Source organism: Pseudorca crassidens, chromosome 20 (assembly GCF_039906515.1).
Source record: "Pseudorca crassidens isolate mPseCra1 chromosome 20, mPseCra1.hap1, whole genome shotgun sequence".
Lineage (NCBI taxonomy): Eukaryota > Metazoa > Chordata > Mammalia > Artiodactyla > Delphinidae > Pseudorca > Pseudorca crassidens.
This window is the reverse complement of record NC_090315.1, coordinates 8,502,481-8,518,741: the sequence shown is the minus strand read 5'-3', so window position 1 is coordinate 8,518,741 and position 16,261 is coordinate 8,502,481. Positions and strand designations below refer to the sequence as shown.

The 16,261-nt window shown below is 52.1% G+C and overlaps 2 protein-coding genes across 9 annotated transcripts; one reads left to right on the top strand and one right to left on the bottom strand.

The window, feature by feature from the left end:
* Positions 1-52: 52 nt before the first annotated feature.
* IRF3 (interferon regulatory factor 3) lies at positions 53-5,876 on the bottom strand. Of its 6 annotated transcripts, none has more exons than XM_067718467.1 (8): positions 5,613-5,876; positions 4,706-4,878; positions 3,744-3,915; positions 3,587-3,657; positions 2,763-2,949; positions 2,263-2,643; positions 1,257-1,372; positions 189-629 (listed from the first exon to the last, which is right to left on the bottom strand). In XM_067718467.1, exons 2-8 carry the CDS (start codon positions 4,868-4,870, stop codon positions 204-206), a joined length of 1,518 nt encoding a protein of 505 aa, XP_067574568.1. In that variant the 5' UTR covers positions 4,871-4,878; positions 5,613-5,876; the 3' UTR covers positions 189-203. The 6 variants fall into 6 exon arrangements, with proteins under 6 accessions (XP_067574572.1, XP_067574568.1, XP_067574571.1 ...); XM_067718470.1 differs by having other exon boundaries at positions 5,645-5,876; XM_067718468.1 differs by having other exon boundaries at positions 5,711-5,876.
* A 56-nt stretch (positions 5,877-5,932) lies between these two features.
* On the top strand, positions 5,933-11,730 carry BCL2L12 (BCL2 like 12). 3 transcript variants are annotated; one of them, XM_067718494.1, is made up of 7 exons: positions 5,936-6,071; positions 6,750-6,864; positions 7,080-7,222; positions 8,291-8,377; positions 8,465-8,556; positions 9,383-9,670; positions 11,518-11,730. In XM_067718494.1, the coding sequence occupies exons 2-7, from the start codon at positions 6,758-6,760 to the stop codon at positions 11,566-11,568; spliced, it is 768 nt and encodes a 255-aa protein (XP_067574595.1). In that variant the 5' UTR covers positions 5,936-6,071; positions 6,750-6,757; the 3' UTR covers positions 11,569-11,730. The 3 variants fall into 3 exon arrangements, with proteins under 3 accessions (XP_067574597.1, XP_067574595.1, XP_067574596.1); XM_067718495.1 differs by having other exon boundaries at positions 5,956-6,071; positions 6,735-6,864; XM_067718496.1 differs by lacking the exon at positions 9,383-9,670 and having other exon boundaries at positions 5,933-6,071.
* The last annotated feature ends 4,531 nt before the right edge of the window (positions 11,731-16,261 follow it).

Genomic DNA, 16,261 nt, shown 5'->3' with positions numbered 1-16,261 from the left:
TGGCCCTCGCAGGCCCACATGGAGGGGAGCCCAGGGCCCGGAAAGGAGAAGGACTTGCCTGAGGTCACCTAGCAGGAGTTGGGAGGGGACCCAAGGCCCCTGACAGGCAGGACAGGCAGGCGAAAGGCTCTGTGCTTACTGGACGTCGGCCTGAACTGTTCATAGGCAAGACGGGCGTTCCAGAGTGAGCCCCAGGGTCACCCTCAAAGAGTGGCACCCTTACAGTCAGACCTGGATTCTGACCTGCCTTGTATTTTCCTACTTGGTGGACTTTCCTCCTCTCTAAGCCTCAGTGTCTTGGTCTGTAAAATGGGGGTGACTGTCACCAACTCACCAGGCCACAGGGAAGAGGTAAGGAGTGTCAGCTGCCCCCTGCACAGCGCCTGGCCTTTATGCAGTGAGCACCTAGGATATGAGTGGCTTGCACAGATGGATAAACGGGCCTTAAGAAGGAATAACCCCCAACTTGGGTCAGGGCTGGCCCAGGGAAAGTGAACACCAGACAGACAAGTGATGACCATGGCCGGAGCCAGTTTATTGGTCGAGGTGGAAGTTGAGGGCTCAGGCCTCCCCAGTGACCTAGAAGTCCATGTCCTCGACCAGGTCCTGGAGGTAGGCCTTGTACTGGTCTGAGGTGAGGGAGAGTGGGTGGCTGTTAGAAATGTGAAGGTCCACAGTGTTCTCCAGGGAGGAGGCACCCCCTACCCGTGCCATGTCTAGCAGGGCTCTGAGGCACATGGGGACAACCTGAGGGAGGTGGGGGAGAAACAGTCAGGGGAAACACCCAGCACCGTCTACTGTCGGGGATGGGTTGAGTAGACTACAATTCCCGACAGCCCCCCCTGTAACCCAGGATGAACCGTTAGGCCCAGGGCTGCTGGGCGTTACAGTTTTCCCCATATTCACCACCAAGGGAGACCATAAATGGTTCTTAGGGCTGAGGCTGCTGAGGGGTTCCTGGAAGCTAGAGCTGAGCAGCTTGTGATCAGAAGGACTCCTGGGAGCTGTAGTACCTCACACAGGCTGCTAGGACTTGTAGTCCACCAACTTCCACATGGTTGGGAGAACGCAAATATAGGCTTTGGGGGTGAGGCCGTGGGAGGGACACCAGAAGCTCCTGAGGAGGAACTGGTACTTGCAGAGACTCTTAGGAGTTGTAGTTTCTCCGAGGGGACTGTGGGAGTTGTAGTTCCCAGAAGCAACCTCCTCCCTTTTAGGATCTACCCCTCAGCTCCAGGAGCCTGGGGCTGCAGTACCTTGACCATCACGAGCCTCTTGATCCATGGTTGGTCCTGGGGCCATGACTGCCCCACACAGAACCAGAGGGTGTAGCGTGGTGAGCGTCTGCTTCCTTCGATGAAGGCAATCAGATCTGGGGGCCCAGGAACCTAGTCAGGGATGGGAAGAAGACCCTCTACCTGCCCCTCCCTGCTCCCCCAAAACCTCAGTAACATCCTCATCTTCCTCCCTGATCTAAAGCTCAACATATCTCTGCCACCATGACCAGGGGGCTATTGATTTGGGGAAAGTCCCTCCAGTTCTGGCACAAGCTGAAATGTTCCTCCTCCCTTCCATCGGGGCTGGGCTGGAAGGTAGGCCTCCACACACACCTCCTGGAGCCTCAGCATTTGGATGGGGAAACAGGCCCAGAAGGGGAGTCCACTTCCCCAAGGATGCTCAGTGATTCTGGAGTTGAAGGTGGTTGGTGGTTACTGCTCTTTAACCCTTCAAGGCCATGCTGTCCAATATGTAGCCATTAGCCACCACGGCTATTCAAGTTTTAATTGTATCTAATTAAAATCAAATAAAACTTAAAAAACTCACTTCCTCATTTGCACTCACCTCATCTAAGTACTCAGTAGCCATTTGTAGCTAGTGGATACCATATTGGGCAGTGGAAATACAGAGCATTTGCATCATTGCAGAAAGGTCTGTTTGGAGAGCAAAGCCCTAAATGATTTCTTTCTCCTGCATCTGTCTTTCCACCATAATTGTAATAAATGATAACGACTATGGCAGCTAATTCCCCGAAGCACCTTCTGTACGCTGGGCCCTGTGCCTCCTGCCAGCTCTGGGCAGGTGAGAGAGAGGAGACAGTCCTTAGACTCCAGAGGTTCAGAGCAGTCCAGTCCTTCTCCCCACAGGTTCAATCACAAGCAGAGCAGCAGGGTCTGAATTCGATCCCAAACCTCCTGACCCCAGAGTTTTTAACCACCATTGCCTGCCGTTTCCACAGCAGAGCTAAGGCCCCACCTCACTCACCTGCTATGAAGGGCCCCATGTTGAACACGCCTCCTTCCCTGTCCTTGGGCACCTCACCATCAGGCCTGTGACCACTGTTGGGGAGGAGTTCCTCGCCCACGGCCCAGTACACATGGCAGTGCCCCAGCCTCTGGGCCCAGAGCCACTGCCCAGCCCTCCACAGAGCTAGTCCCCCGCCCAGGCAGCTCAGCACCCGCTGCACGTAGTCTGTCACGCCCCTGTCTGTCAGGGACGCCGCGGGGTCTGGCAGTCTTATTGGCTGCCCAGGCAGTGTCCTGTCCCCTGCTTCTGATCCCACCAGCCGCAGGCCCCCCGGGCAGAAGACAGTCTGCTGGAAGACTTGGCAGCCCCGGTAGAAGACGGTCACCTCGAACTCCCACTCTGAGCAGCAGCAGCAGTAATGTGAAGGGGAGAGAGAATGAGGGAACGTCAGGGGGCTTGCGGCCCAGCCCTAACCCCTCCCACCCCTCCCACCCCTCCCACCCACAGCTGGCGCTCACCTTCCCCGCTCACCAACAGCTGCTTCAGTGGGTTTTCAGGCGGTCCCGGCATTGGGCAAGGAGCAGGGACATCTAAGTTGGGGCCCAGCAAGAGCTGAGGGGGGTTCTCAGGGGCCATGGTCAGACTTGAGGGCCCTCCATCTGGGGCCAAGTCCATGTCGCTCAGTAACTTCTCCAGAATGTCTTCCTGGAGAGGAAAAAAAAAAAGGATCCAGGTATTTCCACAGCCTTGTTCTGGAGACTTCCCATGGACCAAGCTTTGTGCTCAGCGATGTGGGGACCCAGAGAGGAGACAGACCTGAGCTTTGCCCTCAAGGGGCTTCTAACCTGGGGCACAGACAGTAAAGTATGTACAGCTTTGATGTATGCCGGGCACTACAGTGGCCTGAGGGGAGCAGCTAATTCCACCCAAGGATCTGGCTCTCTGCAAGCAAGACGCGGGCAGAGAGGGCTGGGAAGAATTTCAGAGGGGACTTCCCCTGGCACAGACATCAGCAAGATCAAGGAGAGGTTCTGAGTTCCCAAAACGCTGAGAGAACCCTGCACAGGGAGGAAAGCTATTAAATTCTAGAAAGGTGGATTAGGGCCTTGAATGCCTGTTGAAAGCTCTGAATTTTCTCCTGAGGATGCTGGGAAGCCATGGAGGGCTGTGGGCAGGGGGTGGGGGGACAGGGTCAGCACTGAGTCAGGTTGGGGACAGACTGCATGGGACAGAATGGAGCCTGGGGTGATGGTGCAGGGGAAGAAGATGAGGCCTGAATAGGCCCATGAGGACACAGAGAGGGGATGGGGCAGAGAGCAGGATGGTCGGGGCGCATTCTTACCTGGATATCAGAGGTACTGCATCTGCCATTGGTGTCTAGAGAGGTGTCTGGCTCAGCTAAGTTCCCAACTCCTGTGGAGAAAGGTGGGAAGTGGAGTGGGGGCGCTAGGGACAGTCGAAATCCCATCCCTCTAAGTGAAGCCTCACTTGCAGCACACCTGAGGTCACAAACTCATAGATCTTGTGCGGGTTGTGGGGGTCCTTGCTGTGGTCCTCTGCTAAACGCAACGCTTCCTTCCGGTTCAGGGCGGACCGGAAATTCCTCTTCCAGGTGGGCAGGTCCGGCTTATCCTTCCCAGGAGTGTAGGCACCACTGGCCTCAGCCCAGGCCTAGGGGACCAGTGGTACCAAGATAGTGGAGAGGATGACTTAGACCTTGCCCCAGGGGTCCCAACCCTGTCTCCTCTTGTCCTAACACCGTCCTCCCCCCGACACGTTCTAACTTGGCAAGGTTCCATCCCCAAACTCTCAGATTCTCTGCGCCCCGAATCCCCCTACCACCACCCTTCAAAAACCTTTGCTTTCTAAGCCAGCCTTCCAGGTCCTAATGAGTGTCTAACTCTGCCACCAACCTGCCCCAGGACACCCTCTGTAATAATAATAATAATAATTATATTATTATATATTATATATATTATATTATATAATATATAATATTATATATATTATATAATATTATATATTATATAATATTATTAATTATTATAATAATAACCCCGCCCCCTCGCACTCTAACTCGGCTTACCACCACCGGTGTATCCTAATTTGGTGGTAAGAAACCTCAGCTTCAGGGCCAAGTCTCGCCTCTAATATTCCAAGACCGGCCCCCAGAAATTCTACAACCAAGAGCCTCACCCCGGAGGCCCCGAACTCCCCAGGATGCATTTCCTTCACTTTCCCGATTCCGTTACCGGAACCTGGCAGCTCTAATCCTGACTGCTCTCCGACACCAGTTCCGGGATCCTACTAACTAAACCCCTTCCCGTTCTAACTCCACCCACCTCAGTCTGTCAGAATGAGAGCAGGCCTCTCCATGCTTGCTAATCCCGCCTTCTCGGCCCCGCCCCCTGGGAGTGCACCTCCGCCCCCTCGGAGTCCACCCCGCCCGGCGCGCCCGCACCTGGAAAATGCCGAAGTCCTCCAGCTGGGCATCCTGCCGCAAGCCGTGCTTCCAAGGGATGCGGAAGCGCGTGCGGCTCTCATCCAGCCAGGCCACGCCCTCCAACTGCCCCTGGTCCAGCTGAGATACCAGCCAGGGCAGGATGCGAGGCTTTTGTGTTCCCATGGTCCGGCCTGCGCGCAGAGAACAGGTCCTAGGTACAGGCGGCCTCCCAGGCCCACCCCGTGCAGGGGTTCCGCACCCAGACCTCCCTCACGTGCCACGGCGCAGGTCTCTCACCTATAGTTTACTGGGGTACAAACAGGAGACCTTCTCCCATCCTCCAGCGAGGCTTTCTAATTCAGCGAGAACTCCCTCCTCTCCTTTCCCCAGCTTCTTCTGTGTAGGTAGATACCTCTACCTCCCTCAATTGCGCCGGTGTACACCTTCCCTCTTCCATTGAAAGCCCGTTCTTCCCCCATCACCCAAGGCAGGTACTCCCACTTCCAGGGTAGAGCCCTCCCTCTAGTTATTACAATACAGAAGCTAGTGACCTGTAGACCGCTACCTCCCGCAGTTACCCCACGGTAGACCCCCTTTCACAGTTCCACCCCGTCCCGATGATCCCCTCACCCATTCCCACCGAGGACCAACCACAATCCCTCCCAAACAGACAGCCTCCCTCCTCCAGGGCACGTCCCCACTTTCTAGAGTGGACTGCCTCCTATTCTTACAGTCCGTCCATCTCTCCCCTAGATCCCCCAGTGTAGACGCCTCCTCTCTGCTACTTCTACGTTTGCTTTTTTTACAGCCGATCTCGGCGCCAGTCATTGCTTCACTTTTTTCTTTCTTGCTTCACTTTCCCCCAGACTACACAACCGCCCTTCTCCACTGTCAGTGTAGACCCATCCTTTCTCCGATTCCTCACCTCCGGACGCCACCTACTCCCCAGTTACCTACGTTTCCTATGTGGTGGGTCGGGGCGCGCAGACTGCTCCAACCACGTCTGGTTTGGGGGTTTCGTACCTCTCGAACTCTCAGCTGCACACCCCACTTCCGGTCGGCTGAGCTTTAGAGGTGGGGCTTCCTTTTCTATCGATTTCCTGAAATAAAAACGACTTCACAGTCGTATTGGTGACTCCAAAACCAAAGAGGCTGCTCGGTAAGCGCGGGCGTCGCCCCCCCATCCCATGCCCTTTTTAGGCCTTCCGACCGCGGGCATGCTGGGAACGTCACATGCAAATTAGGCGGGACCCAACGCTCCTCCCCTCTATGTTTGGGTCGTCACCAACCCGGCCCAGTGCGCAGGCGCGGGAAAGTTGAACTAAGAAAAGAAAGTTTATACAAGTTCAGTGGAGAAGGTGGCGGCGGCGGGGCCCGGGACCAGGTGAGCGGGACGTTAGCGAGGGCTAGGTGAGGAGGAAAGAAGAGGGAGCCGGGATCCAGGAGGGGGCAACTCAGTCCCGCTTCTCCGACATCCGAGTGTCCTAGCTCTCCCAAACGCTAGCCTCAGAGAATGGAACTACACCTCCCAGCAGGCTGCGAGGCGAACCAGTAACGGAGGGAGGGGAATGTTTGCTATGAAACCTGCTGGGATTGGTAGTTCTCGACCCTCTACGGACGTGAGCAGCTTGGCATATACCTTCAGAATCAAGAAGTCCCCAAGCCCCCTTCTCCCTCGGGGACTCAGAAGTCTGAGGGCCCCGCCCCCTTCTCTCTTAGCCTCAAGAGTTCACACCCCCAGCCCCCTTCTCCGAAAACTCAAGAGTCCAGGCCCCCAGCCCCTCCTCCCTTAGACCCAAGAATCCGGATCCCTAGCCTTCTCCTCTCCCAGGATCAACGTGTCTTCCTTCTCATCCCTCTTCTCCATCTGGAGACTTAAGCGTCTGGGCCCCCAGACCCCCAACTCCCGTAAAGGACCTGGGAATGTAGACCCTCAGCCCCTTCCCTCTTTGGGGACTCACAAGTCCTGGCCCCCTCCTCATTCGGGGACTAGGAATTTGGGTCCCCAGCCTCTACTTCCCGCTGAACCCTGGAGCCCATCCTCCAGCTCCCTCTCTCACAGGTGCCCCCATGGCAGGCTCGGAAGAACTGGGGCTCCGAGAGGACACGCTGAGGGTCCTAGCTGCCTTCCTAAGTAGGGGTGAGGCTGCGGGGTCTCCCATTCCGACCCCACCCAGGTAAGAGGAGTTGCCCTCCTCCCTCAGGGAACGGCATTTGAGCTGGGCCCCTCTCCAACTCTTGCTCCTGGACTCAGTCTGTCTCCTTTCCCCCCCTCTTTATATCTGGCTCCACTCCTTGTCCTGGGGGTTGCAGGGAAAGGCCCTCAGTGGGAGGACAAAGGGACTGCTTGCAAAGGGCCTTTGGGGTCACTCTCTGAGGTCCCCTTCCCCAGGAGCCCTGCCCAAGAGGAGCCAACAGACTTCCTGAGCCGCCTTCGAAGATGTCTTCCCTGCTCCCTGGGGCGAGGAGCAGTTCCCCCTGAGTCCCCTCGGCCTTGCTCCCTGCCCCTCCGGCCATGCTATGGTTCAGAGCCTGGTAAGAGATTTCCCTCGATCACCCAAGAACTGGCAGCTTTGATTCTTAAAGCATAGAGAGGATAAGAAACTAGTTCAGGACCACTCAGCTAAGGGGGTAGCTGTGGGGGATCTCCAGCACCTACCCTCACCCCCGACCCCCAGTTGGTTTACTATCTGTCAGTTCTGTGAGCAGGCTTCAGGAGGGCTTTGGGTGCCTTTCTTTCTTTCTTTCCTTTTTTTTTTTTTAACATCTTTATTGGAGTACAATTGCTTTACAATGGTGTGTTAGTTTCTGCTGTATAACAAAGTGAATCAGCTATACATATACATATATCCCCATATCCCCTCCCTCTTGCGTCTCCCTCCCACCCTCCCTATCCCACCCCTCTAGGTGGACACAAAGCACCGAGCTGATCTCCCTGTGCTATGCGGCTGCTTCCCAGTAGCTATCGATTTTACATTTGGTAGTGTATATATGTCCATGCCACTCTCTCACTTCGTTTTAGTGCCTTTCTATTTGTTATCTCTCTTTCTACACGTGCTTCCTTGCCCCTAAGACTTTTGTAGCCACCAGTACCCCCAATAGGGAGGCAGGAAACCTGATTTCCAGTCACAATTCCCTGGCTGTTTTGGTTACATAAGTTCTTTTCTCCAGTAGCAAAGTAGGAATGGGGGGGGTGGATACTGGACTTGATCAAGAGTGACCAGTAGGTTTCTTCTCATATGTGATACTGGGTAGACAAGCAATGGCTACTGGGAGTGCTCACTTGGAGAGGATTTCACAGCTGGGGAGAAGAGTTCTGTGATGAGTTGTTGCCTGAAATGGGCAAGAGATAGAGTGGTAATAGCTGGAGTGCCATGTGTTTGCCTTCCTTAGATGGGATAATCTTCAAGGTCCAGTTCGGCTCAAACCTTCGAAGTCCAATTTGGGGAAAAGTAAAAGGGTCTTTCACCAAGTTTGCTCACTGGGCCTCAATTTATCCCATTCTGAAATGGAAATCATTGCTACCTGGCAAGATGGTTGGGAGGAGAGAATCCCTAAGTTCCTCATGTCCTGAAGTCCCATCATTGGCTCTTTTCATCCCAGGCCCAGCTACTCCAGATTTCTATGCCCTGGTGGCCCAGCGGCTGGAACAGCTGGTCCAAGAGCAACTGAAATCCCCACCTAGCCCAGGTGAGGTGCAGAAGGGCCCTGGAGAAGGATGAGGGTAGAAGGGTCGCCAGGGTTCTGCCCCCAGCCAAATTCTCTTCTGCCCCCCAGAATTACAGGGTCACGTACCCACAGAGAAGGAAGCCCTGCTGCGAAAGCTGGTGGCCTTGCTGGAGGAAGAGGCAGAAGTCATCAACCAGAAGGTGATGGGTGGTCTGTTCCATCCCTTAGCTAGGATAGGAGTTGCGGCATGGTTCCGCACTGGGACCTGAAGCTGGATCTGCATTCTCATTGGATGGTCAGGTGGGGAGAAGGTGGGACAAGGCTTCAGTGAAGGGGTGAGTGACAGGTAAGCCAGGACAATACTTTAAATTAGTGACTTCTTTGATCGTCAAAGGGGCGTGGCATGAAGGCAGAGGGGTGTGGCCACCAGAAACTGTTCTAGGAAGGAGATGGGAGGAGGTGAGTCGGTAAGGGAATGTATGGTGATGGGAAAGGGAGGAGGGGGTAGCTTGAAGACAGCTGTCTAAAATCTGAAGCCCTGATTGACTATATAGGGACGTTGCTTAGAACATGGGGGAAATGGACTGCCGGAGGGAGTGTGGCTTGTGACTCTGTCCTGGAATCAGGTTGGGTCAGGAGCTTGGGCAAAGTGTATGGCCTTATAATATTCATTGTCTGGTAGAAAGCAAGGTTGCCGTCACAGGCTTGGCCTTCGGGGAAGCCCACAGGGGCGTGGCTAGAATGTTAGCATGCTAGAACACAGCTAATACAGGGCTTGGTCCTGATTGGCTGTCGAGGCCTTGTCAGGGGCGTGGCTTGGCTTCTCCGGTTCTAGGCCATCTTGCTGTGAGTAGTTTGGCCGAGATCTTATAGTCTCGTTTGTGATTGGCAGATGTGCTGGATAGGGGCGTGGCTTAGGGCGTCAGTTATATCTAGAGCTCTTGAAGCCACGCCTCCCAGCCTCCCATTGGCTGGCTACGAGGGTGTGACTGAGGCAGACCCTGCCTCTTCCTCCCCGCCCTACAGCTGGCCTCAGACCCCGCCCTGCGGCGCAAGCTGGCCCGCCTCTCCGCTGGTTCCTTCAGCCGCCTAGTGGAGCTCTTCTCTAGCCGGGAGGGCAACCCTCGCCCAAGCCAAGCACGCCCCTCGCTGCCGTGCCCCGGGCCCCCACCGCCTTCCCCGGAGCCTCTGGCCCGCCTGGCCCTGGCCATGGAGCTGAGCCGGCGCGTGGCCAGGCTGGGGGGCACCCTGGCCGGTCTCAGCGTAGAGCACGTGCACAGCTTTGCGCCCTGGATCCAGGCCCACGGGGGCTGGGTGAGCCGCTAAAGCCTCTCTGGGCTTCCCTTTACCTAACTGTAATTGTAATTGTATGTGTGTGTATTGGGGGGGAGTGGGCGGGGAGGCTCATAGGCTTCCTTTCAGACATCACGGGTGTTCTCCCAGCTCCACCATTCATCCGTTCTGTGTTTATTGAGCACCTAATGTACACGAGGCACTGTAGTGATCAGTGCAGATGCTATGCCCAGCTTAAACCACTCTGGTATACACTAACACTTATGAGCTAGAAACAAGCTTCTTCATCCGTAAAGGGAGGAGAATTGTACACCTACCTCAAAGGGTTATTGTGAGGATTAAAATGGGATCATCCTTGTAAGTACTTGACATTTATGTGAGTATCTGGTGACTGTCTGCCTGTGCAGCACTGCCTGCGGGAATGCCCTTTGCCTGGTATCCCCGTGCCTTGCTTCCTCTGCCGCTCTGCTCAGGTATCACTCTCAGCGGGCCCCTCCCTGATCCCCATTTAAAATCGCAGCCACCTCCACACCATCCCCTTACCTTGCTTGCTCACCGCTTTAAATCCAGTGCTGGGCTCAGAGCTGGATTAAGCTCCTTTGTACTGGCTGTGTGACCTAGGCAATTGTCCCCGTCTCCCTGAATACGAATCTCACGCCGCTCAATGGGCACCATCTCACTTACCTGCCTCATCACTGCCAGGCTCTCAGAATGTAAGCATTGCTTCATAGACTGGCAGGAGCTGGCTAGGTGCGTTTGAGGAGCAGAGAGACAGCCAGTAGGGCTGGAGCAGTGCGAGTGAGGGGGAGAGGGTGGGAGATGAAAGCAGGAGGGGCGGCCACATCATGCAAGGCTTTAGGCCTTGTGGTCAAGGTAAGAACTTGCACTTTGACTCAGTGAGCCAGGAGTCCTAGGAGGGCTCAGAGTAGACGGATGCGAGCTGTCTTGGGTGGTCACAGGTGCCCTCTGGCGGCCGTATGGAGAATACTGTAGGGGGCAAAGACCCAAGGGGGTGACTGGGCTGGTCCAGGGAGGTTAGGGTGGATCAGACCAGGGTCGGGGTAGTAGAGAATTCTGGATTTAATTTGGAGGTAGACCTGACAGATTTTGCTCATGGAGTGGATGGGAGACGGGAGTCAAGGATGATGCCAAAGATGCTGGCCTGAGCAGCTGCAGGGCTACATCTGATGTCCTCTGGAACCAGAAAGAGCAGAGTGGAGGCGAAGGTGGGGAGCAGGTTTGGGGAAGAGGCAGAGGTGATTGGAGGTGGTCCAGTTAAGGGAGAGAGACCCCTGAGACCTCAAAGCAACATATGCGGGACAGTCGATATTAGTGTCTGTAGCTCAGAGCAGAAGCTGGTTTATTTGTAAAATCATTTTATTTGTTAAGGAATGATAACAGGTAAGCTTGGCCAGGTACTCAGCCAAGAACTTTAGTGGGATGATCACATTGAAACCCCACAACAACCTTACGAGATTCGATTATTATCCTGGTTTTATGGAGACTGAGGGAAAGTCCCTTATGCAGGGTGGGGGATTGGAGTTAGGGCTTTAACACAAAGCCAGGGCTCTTTATCATTAAAGCTCCAGGACCCTGTTTGTTCCCCTTCTTTGAGTCTCTGTCCACCCCCTCTGGGGCTCTGTCTCCCCCCGCCCCTTCTAGGACTCTGTTCCCATCCACCCCAAGTCTCTGAGCCTTTCTTGGGGTCTCCATCCCTCATCCCTGTCCACCTCTCTCTGGGTCTCTTTCCCCTCCCCCTCTCTGGTTCCTTGCCTTCCCTGTCTCTGCTCTCACTGGGCTGGTGTGGATGCTGCTGTGAGTGGAGGACGCCTCTCTGCTCATGGGGCTCTGCCACTTTTCCCTTCCAGGGGGGCATCCTGGCAGTTTCACCTGTGGACTTGAACTTACCCCTGGACTGAGCCTTTCCTCAGAAGCTGCTACAAGATTGGACCTCATGTCCCTGCACTCTTTTTCCAAGCCTTCCTATTCCACTCAGGGCTGTGGGGTGGTGCCCACCCTCTCTGTTTTTGCCAAAAAAAAAAAAGTTTAAAATGTTTTGACATTAAAAACTTTTTAAAGTATTTAATGATTTGTCCTTTCACTCAAGAACTAAAGTTCTACGTAGAGGAGATTTGGTTTGGAGACCTCTCTGGTTTATAAATTGAGGAAAGAACCAATTCATTCATTCTAGAAATATTTATTTGGGGCACCTAAAGCACCTGTCACCTAAATATACAGCATATTTGAGGATACCTGTAAATATGATTCCAGCTAATTATATTTTTCCCCTATTGCATGATTTATTTATTCCAGCTAATCCTGTGTTGATAGTCCTGGAGTCTTTCTAGCTATTTCCAGAAGAAAGCTATGACCTTTCTTCACAAGACATCCAGAACACCACCTTCTTCTCATTTTTCTCTTCACACAGCTCCTTCTGAGCCTTTTTTGCTGGTTTCTCCTCATCTGCCTGTTCGCCAGAAATTTGTCACCTTTTTAGGGCTATCACCTCCTTCACCGAATTATGTTTGTAAATGCCTAAAATGAAACGCACAGGATCACAAAGGAAGCCAGTTACAGTCGAGCCTCAGTATTCGCGGATCCTGTATTTTTCGAATTCGCCTACTCGCGAACATTTATTTGTAGTCCACAAACTAATACTCACGTGCTTTCGCAGTTGTTGGCAGGCGTGCTTGTGTTCAGAGCAGCAAAGGATCTGACTCGCTCGATGGGCACCTTTCAGCTCAGATCAGGCGAGGCAACTGCGCCTTCTTGTCTCAGCTCTCACGCTGTATACAAGCGTCCTTTCTGCAGTCTATTTAGTGCCACATTTTTCACATTTCTGTGCTTTTTTGTGGTGATTTTTCTGTTTGAAAGAGCCCCAAGCATAGTGCTGGAGTGCTGGCTAGCGTTCCTATAAGTGCACGAAGGCTGCGATGTGCCTCAATTAGACAAGCTTCGTTGTAGATAATTTTTGTTGCACTGCTGTTGGCTGTGAGATCACTGTGAATGGACCAACTCTATATTAAATAACGTGTCTTTAAACAGAAAACACACAGAAAACCTGATTATATGTTGATGGGTTGGCAAAAGTGTTGTGACAAGATGCTCGTGGGAGCTTGACCCTGTATCTCCCCCAGGATCAATGGCTTGGTGTTTGCCAGTTCAGTGTTCACAGCGATGTAAGGATGTAACTAGCACAAATAATAAGATTCGAGTGTATGTGGAAATAAAGCTTTAAAGGATGTAACTAGCACAAATAATAAGATTCGAGTGTATGTGGAAATAAAGCTTTCAAGATTTTTTAAAAAATATTTATTTTATTTGGTTGCGCCGGGTCTGTAGTTGTGGCAGGCGGGCTCCTTAGTTGCGGCACACAGGCCCCTTAGTTGTGGCATGCGAACTCTTAGTTGCGGCATGCATCTGAGATCTCTTTCCCTGACCAGGGATCAAAGCCAGGCCCCTGCATTGGGAGTGCGGCCTCTTAACCACTGCGCCACCAGGGAAGTCCCAAAGCGTTCAAGATTAATATAAAAATTAGTGGCCTAATAATATGCATGCCGGGCTTGGTGGCGCAGTGGTTAAGAGTCCGTCTGCCAATGCAGGGGACACGGGTTTGGGCCCTTGTCTGGGAAGATCCCACATGCCGCGGAGCAACTAAGCCCGTGCGCCACAACTATTGAGCCTGCGCACTAGAGCCTGCGAGCCACAACTACTGAGCCTGTGTGCCACAACTACTGAAGCCTGTGTGCCTAGAGCCCGTGCTCCGCAACAAGAGAAGCTACTGCAATAATAAGCCCACACACCGCAATGAAGACCCAATGCAGCCAAAAATAAATTAAATAAATTAAAAATAAAAAAATAAATAATAGGCATGCCTCCTCATTAACACATTCATTAAAAACACCTAGGGTGGGTCTCATAACCATGATCTCTAAATAGAACAGGAATGACATTTGGAGGCAGATTAGTTATTACCGTAACAAGTCATATACATTTCGTGGCTTATAATAACACACTAATCTCAGTTTCTCTGGGTCAGGGGCACGGGTGCAGCTTAGCGGGGTGCTTGGCTCAGGATGGTCACATGCTGCTATCAAGGTTTCAGCTTCAATCTCATCTGAGGCTCGGGGGCCTCTTCCCAGTGCATGTGGTTTTAGCAGGACAATCTGTGGCCTCACCTGATTAAGTCAGGCCCACCCAGGAAAATCTCCCTTTTGATGAATTTAAAATTAACCAATTTGAGGGACTTCTCGGGTGGTCCAGCGGTTAAGACTCTGCTCTCCCAGTGCAGGGGGCTCAGGTTCGATCCCTGGTCAGGGAACTAGATCCCGAATGCTGCAACCAAGACCCGGCACAGCTAAATAAATAAATTAATTAATTAATTAAAAGAACTAACCAATTTGAAGCCTTAATGTCATCCGAAAACTCCCTTCACCCTTGCCATATAAGGTCACCTAATCAAGGGAGTGACATCCATCTCCTTTGTCATATAACCCAACCTACTCCTTGGTATGTAACACCAGGAGGCAGAGATCATGAGGGCCATCTTAGAATCCTGCTGACCACAGGAGTATCTACAGCAACTGTCATGTGACATGCAAATTTCTGTGATTTATATTGCGGAACCAGGCACAGGAACTAATCCTATTTTGATGTGTTGCCCAAATTCTCAGTTGAAGGAAGGACCGAGTTCCAGTTTAGCGAGAGATGTAAGTTTCTACCATCACAGCTCGTGGACACTTGACTCTCCAGTTTGACTCAGGTCTTCTAGCCACACTTCTTTTTTTTAATTTTATTTTTTTTAATTTTTGGCTGCATTGGGTCTTAGTTGTAGCATGCGGGATCTTCATTGCGGTGCGCGGGCTTCTCTCTAGTTGCAGCGTGTGTGTTTTCTCTCTGTAGGTGTGGCACGCAGGCTCCAGAGAGCGTGGGCTCTGTAGTTTTGTGGCATATGGGCTCTCTAGTTCAGGCGCGCGGGCTTAGTTGCCCCGCAGCATGTGGGATTTTAGTTCCCCAACCAGGGATCGAACCTGCATCCCCTGCATTGGAAGGCAGATTCTTTACCACTGGACTGCCAGGGGAGTCCCTCTAACCACACTTCTAATCACACCAACTCCCCGGTAATCTTGTCCATTCCGTGACCTAGTGCAGCACTGGCCAATAGAAATATAATATGAACCACATGTGTTATTTAGAATACACTAGTAGCCCCATTAAAGCAAAGTAAAAAGTAACAGGTAAATTAATTTTAACAATAATTTTTATTTACTCCATTTATCCAAAATAGAATCATTTCAACATGTAATCAATATAAAAATATTAATGATATAGATTCTTTTTTTACGTGAAGTCTTCAAAATCTGGTGTGTGTTTTACAGCCGTAGCAAATCTCAGTTGAGACTTGCCATGGTCCATTGCTCAGTTGTCCCATGTGGCTGCCATCTTGGAAAATGCAGAATTTGACTCTGACGACTCCCCCAGTTTTGCCTCCAGCTCAGACTTCTCCCCTGTACTCTGTACCCAATGACATTAGGTTATTTCCTAGTGTTGTAGAGAGTTTGTTACAATTTTTTGTTCTTCATAGCAACACAGAGCAAAAGTAATTGGGTTAAAATGCTTGGAAATCAGAAAAAGAAAAAAAAGGTAAAAGGAAACAAACACCCTGCTGAAACATTTGGAGAAATAGAAAAGGAAAAAAAAAAAAGATCCATGCAACATACAATGTAGGGTCAAGACCTGGGCTCAGATAACCGATTAATTGGAATTCATCAAAACGAAAAACTCTCTGCTTTTCAAAGGCAACGTTAAGAAAATGAAAAGACAGGTCACCGATTGGGAGAAAAATTTAAAGTAGATATACCAGGCTTCCCTGGTGGCACAGTGGTTGGGAATCCGTCTGCCAAGGCAGGGCACACAGGTTCGAGCCCTGGTCCAGGAAGATCCCAAGTTCCGTGGAGCAACTAAGCCCCTGCGCCACAACTGCTGAGCCCACGTGCCTGGAGGCAGTGCTCCGCAAGAAGAGTCCACCGCAGTGAGAGGCCCGCGCACCACAGTGAAGAGTGGCCCCCGCTCGCCACAACTAAAAAGAAAGCCCTCGTGCTGTAGCAACGACCCAAAGCAGCCAAAAATAAGGTACATAAATTAAGGGGGGAAAAAAAAGTAGATATACCTGACAGAGACCTGTATCCAGAATCTATAAAGAACGTTTATGATTTGTGAATAAGAAAACAACACTGTTTGTAAAAATACACAAAAGACTTGAGCAGACACTTGACAAAACAAAATATAGAAATGGCCAATAAGCACATGAAACGATGCTGAACAACACCGGCCATCAGGGCAATGCAAGTCACAACCAGGAGATAATCTCTTAATACCTACAAGAGTCATTAAAATTATAGAGTGATTTTTTTTTTTTTTTTCGGTACGCGGGCCTCTCACTGATGCGGCCTCTCCCGTTGCGGAGCACAGGCTCCGGACGCGCAGGCCCAGCGGCCATGGCTCACGGGCCCAGCCACTCCGCGGCATGTGGGATCTTCGTGGACCGGGGCACGAACCCGTGTCCCCTGCATGGGCAGGCGGACTCTCAACCACTGCGCCACCAGGGAAGCC